The 9,670-nt window shown below is 52.6% G+C and overlaps 1 protein-coding gene across 1 annotated transcript in view; it reads left to right on the plus strand.

Annotated features, from left to right (window-relative positions):
• Positions 1 to 5,822, plus strand: part of TNS1 (tensin 1) — a 53,131-nt gene extending 47,309 nt beyond the window's left edge. The window contains exons 24-30 of the mRNA XM_026053589.1: positions 460 to 552; positions 1,094 to 1,171; positions 1,524 to 1,595; positions 1,691 to 1,859; positions 2,176 to 2,244; positions 2,703 to 2,735; positions 3,970 to 5,822. Of these exons, the coding sequence (XP_025909374.1) occupies positions 460 to 552; positions 1,094 to 1,171; positions 1,524 to 1,595; positions 1,691 to 1,859; positions 2,176 to 2,244; positions 2,703 to 2,735; positions 3,970 to 4,114 (659 nt within the window). The 3' untranslated portion in view covers positions 4,115 to 5,822. The remainder of the gene's footprint in view (positions 1 to 459; positions 553 to 1,093; positions 1,172 to 1,523; positions 1,596 to 1,690; positions 1,860 to 2,175; positions 2,245 to 2,702; positions 2,736 to 3,969) is intronic.
• Positions 5,823 to 9,670: the final 3,848 nt, after the last annotated feature.

Here is a 9,670-nt window from a genome sequence, read left to right on the forward strand (position 1 = left end):
ATGCTTTCTATTGTTCGGCAGCCGGGGCTGCTGAGTATGGTGGGCCCTTGGGTATGTGCTGAGGCGGCAGCACCCCTCTTTCCCTCCCATCTCTTCCTTAACCCTCTCCTCCAGTGGCACGGGGAAGTGCTGGACACTGTTCGCCCTGAGCTGTGAGGGGTTTGGGGCATTTGCAGCTGGTCCTTGGCATGGAGGAGTGGGCACAGCCCCCCAGCCCAGCAACAAGGGAGCCTGACTCGAGGTCAGCCCCTTGCAAAGGACTCGATACAGGCAGGCGTTTGGAAAGGCAGAGCCCCCTCCCTTGAGCTGGATCAGGGCCAGAGTGCTGGCTTCCCGTGGGATCTTGGACTGGCGGGTGACAGAGCCTGGAGGGGGCTGCTCCTGTAAATGAAGGATTATGTGCAGCTGTCAGGGAGGAGGAGGGTGGCTCTGGTGTGAGAACCTCCCATCTCTTCCCAGGAGACATCACCAATGAACTGGTGAGACACTTCCTYATCGAGACCAGCCCACGGGGCGTGAAACTAAAAGGATGCCCCAACGAGCCCAACTTTGGTGAGTGTTCCCATGTGCCTCCCCATCTGCAGGGCTGGGAGCGTCCTTGCTTTGCTGGACTCTATCAGTAGAGCAACCAGGTGTCTGGGAGGGCCCCTGCCTCTGCCACAGCCACTTGTTCCTGCATAACTGAATCCTGCAGGGCCTTAAGAAGCCTCTGTATAGATCTGCCTCTGCATAGAAGTACTTAACCTTCATGCATGCCTGAATTTAACTGAGCACCCCTCTATCCACACAAATGCCCCAGTATGTATACCTATACCTGTGTGTGTGCACACGTCTGAACATATAGAGTGCTTGGTCTCCTGCACATGCACACACATGAGCGACTGTGTGCATGTCAGAGAACAGTATTGCACACATTGTCAAAGTGTATCACAGATCCTCAGCTCTGAGGGGTGCACAGCAAGAGAAATGATGCTGTTGGGCAGTGGGGAGGTTGGAGACTTCCCTTGTTCCAGGTATCCTGTGGCTAACATGCTCCACGGCAGGATAATGCGTGTCCCCAGCTGCGTGCTGATTGTGTCCTGTCTCTCTGCAGGGTGTCTCTCGGCTCTGGTGTACCAGCACTCCATCATGCCCTTAGCCCTGCCCTGCAAGCTGGTCATTCCTGACCGAGGTRAGAGTCATGCTCAGAAGGGAGCAAAGGGGCAGCATTGCCCCTCTGCAGCTTCGGATGAGATCTTGGTTCCCCTGCCRGCCAGAGCCACGCTCAGGGCTGTATTTCCCCAGCGGAGACAGTCTTGGGGACCTGCCCTTCTGCTCTCCATGCTGAGGACTTCTACCCTTGTGCTCAGACAGTTCAGATCCAGGCTGGGCTTTTCCCTCGGGGTGGCATGTTGGGAGCCAGCATCCACCCCAGGACCTGATGTCTAGTGACTAGAAAAAGGATAGTGCATCTGCCCCCACAGCTGCCAAGAAAAGGCTCATTTTTCAAGCAGGGAGAAGCAGTGATATCTTCTCTCTTCTAGATCCTACTGAGGAAAAGAAAGATTCAGCATCGACCACCAACTCTGCCACGGACCTCCTCAAACAGGGTGCGGGTGAGTAGGCAGGGGTGCCCGGAGCCCCGCTGCTATGGGGTGAACATGGCCAGGAGTGGCCACACACCCTATTTCTGCTCTGTTTCCCTTTCCAGCCTGCAATGTCCTTTTCATCAACTCGGTGGAGATGGAGTCGCTCACGGGCCCCCAGGCCATAGCAAAAGCCGTCTCTGAGACGCTGGTCGCCGACCCCACACCCACCGCTACTGTCGTCCACTTCAAAGTTTCTGCTCAAGGCATCACCTTAACAGACAACCAGAGGAAGTAAGAGCTCCCAGAGCCACATCCTCGAGTCCCCACGGCCCAAGCTTGTGTGGGACTTGGGTACCATGCTGGGTACCCATGACTAGCTGTGACCCAAGGATTCCACTGGTAAAGGATTTCCCTGGGGTGGCATTAGGCTGCTCTTTATCAGCGATGAGCTCTGCCCTTGACTCCTGGYACATCCCAAGGGAGACCTAGGGAAACAGCCCCCATACTGGTGGGAGCTCAGCAATGATGGGATAATCCTGTTTGGGACCATGGTGCTGTGGAGGAAGCGGGAAGCTCGCTGACTGTGGCTCCCTGCCTTGTGTTTCAGGTTGTTCTTCCGAAGACACTATCCTCTCAACACTGTCACCTTCTGCGACCTGGATCCCCAGGAAAGAAAGTGAGTGCCCTAGCCCAGGGGGAGCTCATCCCCCTGCCCTTCTCCTCCTTCCAGGCTCCTGGGCTGCTCGGTGCAGGATCTTTGTTTGCTCAGTCCCTGTTTCGCTGGAGGAGGACAGGGAKGAAGGGTACATCCAGGTACCTTGGGGAAATGCTGGCTTCTTGCAGTGTCTTCTTGGTCACTGCCAGGGAGATACTGTGGAGAGCGAGGCCATCCACATATGTGCRCAGACATGCCTCTTCTGTGCACCCCTCATGGGCATGGCTGCAGACCATGGACCAGCTTGCAGGCCCTCCCAGGACTTTTTCCTCTTTTTCCAAAGTACCAAACCTGTGATAAGTCCAGACCATCCCCAGGTCTTCACGGTGGCCCCAGTGGAGATGATATTAGGCAAACTACCTCCTCACTCTGCAGGGTGCAGGAGATGCARCTCCTCATACCTCTTCTTCTGCTTGCAGGTGGACTAAAACTGATGGCAGTGGCCCAGCCAAGTAAGTACTTTGGCTTAAGTACAAGCAGGCAGTAAATGACTGTGTTGGAGACACCATCCGATKAATAGCTTTCCTGCTCCAGGGTGGTGAGAGGCTGTTCCTCAAGGGACAGGCTCAGGTCCTTGCTGGAGGAAAGTTTSATGCAAGCATGTGACTGTGTTCCCAGGGACTCAGTGAGCATATTTTGGCCCCAAATTCCTGATCAGAGCAGGTATGGACCACATTGAACTGGCCTCACTGGAAATCATCCTGGTTCCGTTAGCGGGAGACCAGCTTATGGAGCAGCATGGTGGGGTGATATTAACCACACATGATCCATGCAGTGCCATGATGACCCTGCTGGCTCTTCCCTTCCTTTCTTCCTCCTTTTCCTGAATTGCAGGAGCACAGAGTTGTTGGCCGAGCTCAGTTCCAGGGGTTAATTCCCACTAATTTTAGCCATTATCTTAGTGAAGGGTATTTATTAGGATGCCCAGCTGCTGGGATATTTCCCCTCTGCAATTAGAAATGCCTGGGCCTGTCTCACATTCTGTTCCCCTGTATTTATAACTTGAGTTTTCATGTTCTAATTAAAAAAGGAACATTTTATTCACTATGGGAAGGACAGACAGGAATAACTGTACGGTCTCACTCAGCTCTGTGTGCAGCAGCACAGGGGTCTGCTCTCCCCATGTCCTTGCATGGCCTTTCTTGTGTTAGAGGATCCCCTCAGTGCCTACTCTAACGACTGGCCAGTCATACATCTGTGATTTCACCCAAAGGGAGGCAGTGTTGGGACCATTTGGAAGGTCCCTTCCTGGGGACAAGCTGGGGGAAGGTGATGGGAATGGTCGGAGTGAAGGAGCCAGGAAGACTGGTGGAGAGATGCTTGAAGGGAAATGAGATGTTGGTCCTCAGAGAAACTGCAGCAAAGGGGAGGGTAGGTTCGGTCTTCATGTAGGCTGGTTGTCAAGATGTCTCACATTGTGTCATGTGAGATGGAGGTTGAGGGGGTGAAGGTAGAGAGGCCCATGCAGGAAGAGGCTGGTATTGCCCTTGGGTGTGTAGAGCTGGGCAACCCATGAGATACTCCCCAGGAAGCGTTCTGGGCAGAGCCCTGAGGCAGAAAGTCTTGCAGACAGCTGCCCTGAGAGCCTCAGGCTCCCCACCAGGGATCACAGTTCCCACATTGCTCACAGCACCCCACTAGTTTGTTGCCAGGACTTCTCTGAACCTCTTGCCTTCTCCCATCCAGGCTCTTTGGCTTCGTGGCCAGGAAGCAAGGGAGCACCACGGACAACGTTTGCCACCTCTTTGCCGAGCTGGATCCGGACCAGCCAGCTGCAGCCATTGTCAACTTTGTCTCCAGGGTCATGCTCGGCTCCGGCCAAAAAAGATGAGCCGGTGCTCGCGGGTGATTCTTGAATTTTGGAGAAGGACTTGGAGCCGGTCCGAGAAGGAGTGCAAGGAAGTGCATTGTGGGAGAGGGAAGTGAACTGGGGGGGAAAGGGTTGGAATTTTGGAGGAAAACAGCAAACAACAACAAAAAAAAGGAAAACACAACAAAACCCCTAARAACTCAACACAAGCCAAACACACCCACAGAGGAATCAAAGCCACGCACCTATGTAACAGAGCCRCAGAGTTGTGCCAAAGAGGGAAGGACATGGATGCATGTCCCATCACAGGGAAGGCGACCGAAGCAAAGCCGGAAGCGAGAAGTGTGTTCCCAGCTTTTGGCATTGCAGTCCTGAGGCTGGACCAAGCAGTGATTCTCTCTCTGGACTGAATTCAGGATTATGACTGATATGCTGCCTGAAGAAAAAGAACCACCGGAGAAGCTCCATTCCAACAGCTCCTTTTGCAAAAGTCTGCTACGTGTTTGAAACAACCCACAGGAAATAAAACCTTGCCGGCACATAAGCCAGGTCTGCAGGACGACGGAGATGATCTTGGAAACCTTCCCATGCCTGGCCGCAGCAGAGGGTCTTCGTGAGCCCCCGTGCTTCTTCCCAAATCTGCTGGCCGCCTGGCGACTTGCTGGGACACACGAGATCTTGAAGTCTCCCATATCCTGGGAGCTTGGGCTGATTTCAGAGCTCGGTCAGAGTCGGGGACTGGCCACAGGTGAGCAGCGTGAGTCCACCCAGAGAGGGAGAGCTGCAGCATTTCCACACAGTTCCCCAGGGATGCTGCCGCTCAGGCACGTGCCTGTGGCACGCGGCATCGTGTCCGGGTGTTCCATCCCTCCGGCACTTAGGAGAAGGCAAATGCACACGGGAACTTTCTGAATCGATCTAGAGTTGCCTCCTGTCCTGCCTTCCCTTTTTCCCTCCTGTCACTAGTCCTCTTTGGCAGTTTTCTCCTGCGGCCTGTCACATTGTTCTCGTAACAAAAAGAAAAGGAAAGAAAAATATTGTAATAATAATAATGTTAATAATAGTGGATGCTGGCACAGATGGGTTGTCTGTGCAAGGCAATGGACCCGTGGCTAGCCCTATCTCTCTCTTTGGAGATATGCAAGCAGTTTTTAAATTGCATGGATGTTCAGTTGCACGAAAGGCGAATGACTACAAGTAACTGAGGCGCTTTTTACATTTTATTTTGGAGGCCACGTTAAAAAAAAAAAATTAAGGGAAAAAAATATATTAGGACCTGCAGTCACTGGACAGATTTGGCTTGGTGGGGAGGTACTAGGTCCTCTGAGAGCCAGCCTGCTTGGCCAGTGCATCTCTCGTAGTTGGCATGCTGGAGGCTCGCACCTCCAAGAGTCCTGTCATGTTGCAGGGACTTAAGTGCTGTCGGCTTTTCCCTTTGCTTTACGAGGCTCGTGCAGGGTAGGAGGGGACGAAGGGCGAGCAGAGCACCCGGCCCCTGAGCCACGGCGCCCGCGCCAGCAGTGGGGGAGCAAGTGGAGGTGCCCACTTGGTGGGGACGTAGGGAGCACAGGACATCCTGCTCACACGTCCAGAGGCAGGAGGAACAGTCTGGACAGAGCTGCTGGGTTATTGAAAACAAGGGCTGAGCCGCCGGCTGTGAACATCCCCCACTAAGAAGCCCCCCAAGCCATATAGGAATGGCCCTGCTGCCTGTATCCCAACTTCCTGGCACTCTGCATGGGGGCAGGAGCCAGGCAAATGCAAAAGCCAAGAGCTGCTTTGGAGAAAACTTCAAAGTGGCCCAGATACATAGGCTGCTGGGGACAAAAGTTTGACATAGCAGTGTACCCCGCAGAGCCCCCAGCGAGCTCGCTTCCCTCAGGCCGCCCCAGCCTCGATAGCTATAATATATATATGAGCTATACTGATAAAGTATTGTAAGCTAATGAAATTTTAAGGAGGAAAAAAAAAAGTTAAATTTACACTCCAAAAAATATTTATTTTTGCCATATTGCTTTCCGCACATCATATCTCCCCCATGATATCCGCCCTGCTCCTTGCTCTGCCCCGGGGGAACACCTGCACGTTAGGAGAAAAGGGAGAGCAGGGAAAAACGGCACCGGGGCAGAGCGGCGGGGCGAGGAGGGCGACGCCGGCCCGCGAGGGCCAACGCGGGGCCCTCTGCGTCCCCCCCCATTTTCCCTTTTTGGCTCCCCCCGACCGGAACCGCCGGGCGGGTGGGTGGGCATGAGTGTGACCGCGAGCGTGAGCGAGTGCATGTGCGTGTGCGAGAGGGCGGGCGAGCGGCGTGGGCRCTTCGGAGGCGGCAGGCTTGGTAGGAGGCGCTGGATACGGAGCGGGCAGTTTGGTGGCCGGACGGCGGCAGGACGAGGGGTGTCCGGGGACGAGGGGGGCAGGCGCGCGGCTCCCCCACCGCTGCCGCCCCCCATCCGCACGGACGCGAGGATGCGGCGGTTTGGGYGTTTCGAAAGCGATTCCCTCCTTCTGCGAAATTCAAGCGAGACAAAAAAAGAAATCTCACCCGTAAGCTCCTCACCCTGCCTTTAACCAATTAGAGAAACACTGTGTTTATAGATATATAAATATATATTTTTGAAAGTCTCTATTTTTCAGACTTCATTTGCTCACCGCTAAAAAAGAGATGGTAATAATGTAATTTTATTTTAATCTGCTGCCTCGGAACCCGGTGCTTGAAACTCCTATTCGTCTTTTTCTCCCCAYAAAGAGAAGCAGATTAAAGCACCCCAGAGATGTCATGGTTAAACTGACCACAGCAGATACCTGCCGATAACATCACGCCTGCTTCGAGCTGTGACCCGCTCACAGCTTAAATACTAACTCACTAGCTGAAGACAGAGATTTAGACCACGTCCAAATCTCCCACACTAATAAAATCGTCCGACGATTACATATATATTTTTTTTTAACACAGAGCTAATCACCTTCCAGTGGCATAGCCAGGTGTTTGTCAGCTACTTTTAAAGGCACTTTTCTTCTTTTATCTCCTTTTTTTTTTTWWWWAAAAAAAAAAGTTACATTGCCATGTGTAACTACCCTWTCTGTCCCCAATTCCATCAGCTGGTGTTGAGGGATCACCCAGGTCCTTGTGCCAACCGGGACCGGTGGGGACCTAGTACTATGTTGATATTTTTCTTTACGAAAGGGACAGAAAAGATTCTTTGGTTTTTCTTTGGTTTTAAATGCAGTCATGGTATTTGAGATTCAAGCTTGTTCGAGTTAAGCCCAGCATATGTTTCGTTGTAATCACACTGCCGTTTGCAGCAGCCGGATGTTATCTCTCTCTCACACACTCACAAACACATCCCTCATTCATGCACAAAGAACTGCATATATTCTTGCCAAAGATATCCTTAAAACGCACTTTTCCCCACATATATATATATATATTTTTTGCGTGTGTAAATTTATTGTACGTGCCCTTTTTGTGTTGGTTTGTTCTTCAGAGAACCCCTTTCCTGCTCCTCTTCCTTTGCTGTCAATTTTGCTGCCAGAAATGCCCCCAATGGAGGTTTGTTTGCTGCATGTCCCAGAAAAGTGGGTGATCTATAGCAGAGCAGAGGGTGATCCCATCAATTGAGGACCAACAAAACGAGTGGTGCCTGGCCCTCCCCACGGCACATGAAACGTGGGATGCCTGTTCACAGCATCTGCCTCCAGCTATGGAATGTGCAAACGATTTTTGCGGGGGGTATCCATGCCATTGCGTGCTGAAGGGATGTGCTGTGGACCCAAAGGGTTATTCAAGCAGATGAGTTGTGCAAAGCTTGAGGTTGCGCTGGATGCAGCAGTTACCACCTGGATCTCCCACCCTCGAGCACGGTGGGGACCAGGTTGGCTTCAGCCCCCTCAGCCAGCCCAGGGCCACGTGCAGGCCCAGCCCAGGCTCCRGCAGTATTTTTTTCATCAATTTTGAAAGATTGAACCAGAACCAAAGGGCAAAGTGGGTCGAGCAAATTCCCACCTAGCAAGTCGAGCAGGAGGATGAAGCAGTTGCCCCAAAACCCAGACAGCAGCAGCAAGAGGAGAAGGCAAAATCTTCCCCTTGGAGCAGGCAGGAAGATCAGACAGCAAAGGAGCCCGCAGGGGCCTGTTTGATTTCGTTCGTTTGTTTTGCAAATTGTGAGGTTGGTTTGGGGTTACTATTTTTTCGTCCTTAAAAAGGAAAGAAAAACAAAAAGGAAAAGGAAGCAACCCAATGTTTCTGTTGGCGGTCCTGTGCCGCCGTGTTACACGTGTTATTTTTGTTGATGTCTTTGTTACTTTGGGAACGTTACAGATTTATTTGCTAATCAGTGTTAATGAACAGTTTAAAACTTTTAGACTTTCCCATTTCTGTGTATTTATATAGATGGAAAAATACGTTATATTTTGTATCTTTGTGCCCATAATGTGGTCGCGTGTGTAAAGATGGCTTTGGTCACACCATGTCCATGTGCGAATGTGACTCTGCTTTCGTCTTCTCCTTTGTACAGAGGTCTGATTCTTTGCAGTTCATTGTATGGCTTTATAAAGTGGTAAAAAACAAAAATCAGTTATATAAAATATACTGTTGCTTGGAATGCCAGCTTGGTCTCTGAATCCTTGCAATTGTATCTTGAAATTTAGGGGAGTGGAGGAATAAATGCTCTGTTCATTTTGCACAGGGGAAAAAAAATAAGCAAGGGGAAGGCTCRCTGCCGTGTTTTCTCCCAGCCGCCTTTTCCTCGATGGCAGATTTGGGGCCCCGGGATGGAGGCGCGGGTGGGCGTGGGAACGAGCAGGGGCCGCTCCGCTCGTCAGCCCGGGACCGCAGCTTGTGTTCGCCAGATGGCTGCGGAGCAAAGAGCCCAGCGGCTTCCCCGCCGCTCCAGCGCTGCGGTTGGCTGGYGTTCAGCTCGCGGGGGATCCCTGCTGCTTGCTGGGCCCCTCGCAAGGGCTGGGAGCTCTTGGAATCCTGCTGCTCAGTCCCAGTTTGCCATTGGGCACGGAAGGGGCATGAGTGGACGGTATCCTCCATCCAAACCTGTTGCCTGCAGAGCCAGGGACTGTTGTTGTCCCCATCACTTTTCTCTCACTAGCCCTAACGTGCAGTGGTGCCAACTGCCCAAGCCTGGACACATTCATGGTGGCCGCCTGTCCCTCTGTGGGGGAGTGGGATGGTGSTGATGGCAACACTGGGTTTTTGGAGGGGTTCAATCCCATGCTTGGAGCTGTCCCACTCCCGGGTGCCCAGCAAAAACCCATCTCCCCCAGAAGCTTCATCCCTGTTTTTCCCACTGCTCACAGAGCAATTCCCAGCATCTGTCAGAGCCTGTAGCCCCCAGCTCTCTGGCTCTGCTCCTTTCCCCTCCTTGCTGAGCTGGTAGCCAAGACCCRGCCTCCGGGATGGATTGAGTTTAATTATAAAAGCAGTATCAGCCAGAGCAGCGGCAGTTTCCCTGGCGCCAGCGCTGCCGCGGCTCGGGGCCTCAGAGTTCCTCTTGGGAGCCCAGAGCACTAAAAATACCTCATGCTTTTCTCCAAAATAGCTCCTGGACGGGGAGAGAGCCGAGGGGG

The sequence above is a fragment of the Nothoprocta perdicaria genome, unplaced genomic scaffold (genome assembly GCF_003342845.1).
Source record: "Nothoprocta perdicaria isolate Ctin4 unplaced genomic scaffold, notPer1 scaffold_0, whole genome shotgun sequence".
NCBI classification, from domain to species: Eukaryota; Metazoa; Chordata; class Aves; order Tinamiformes; family Tinamidae; genus Nothoprocta; species Nothoprocta perdicaria.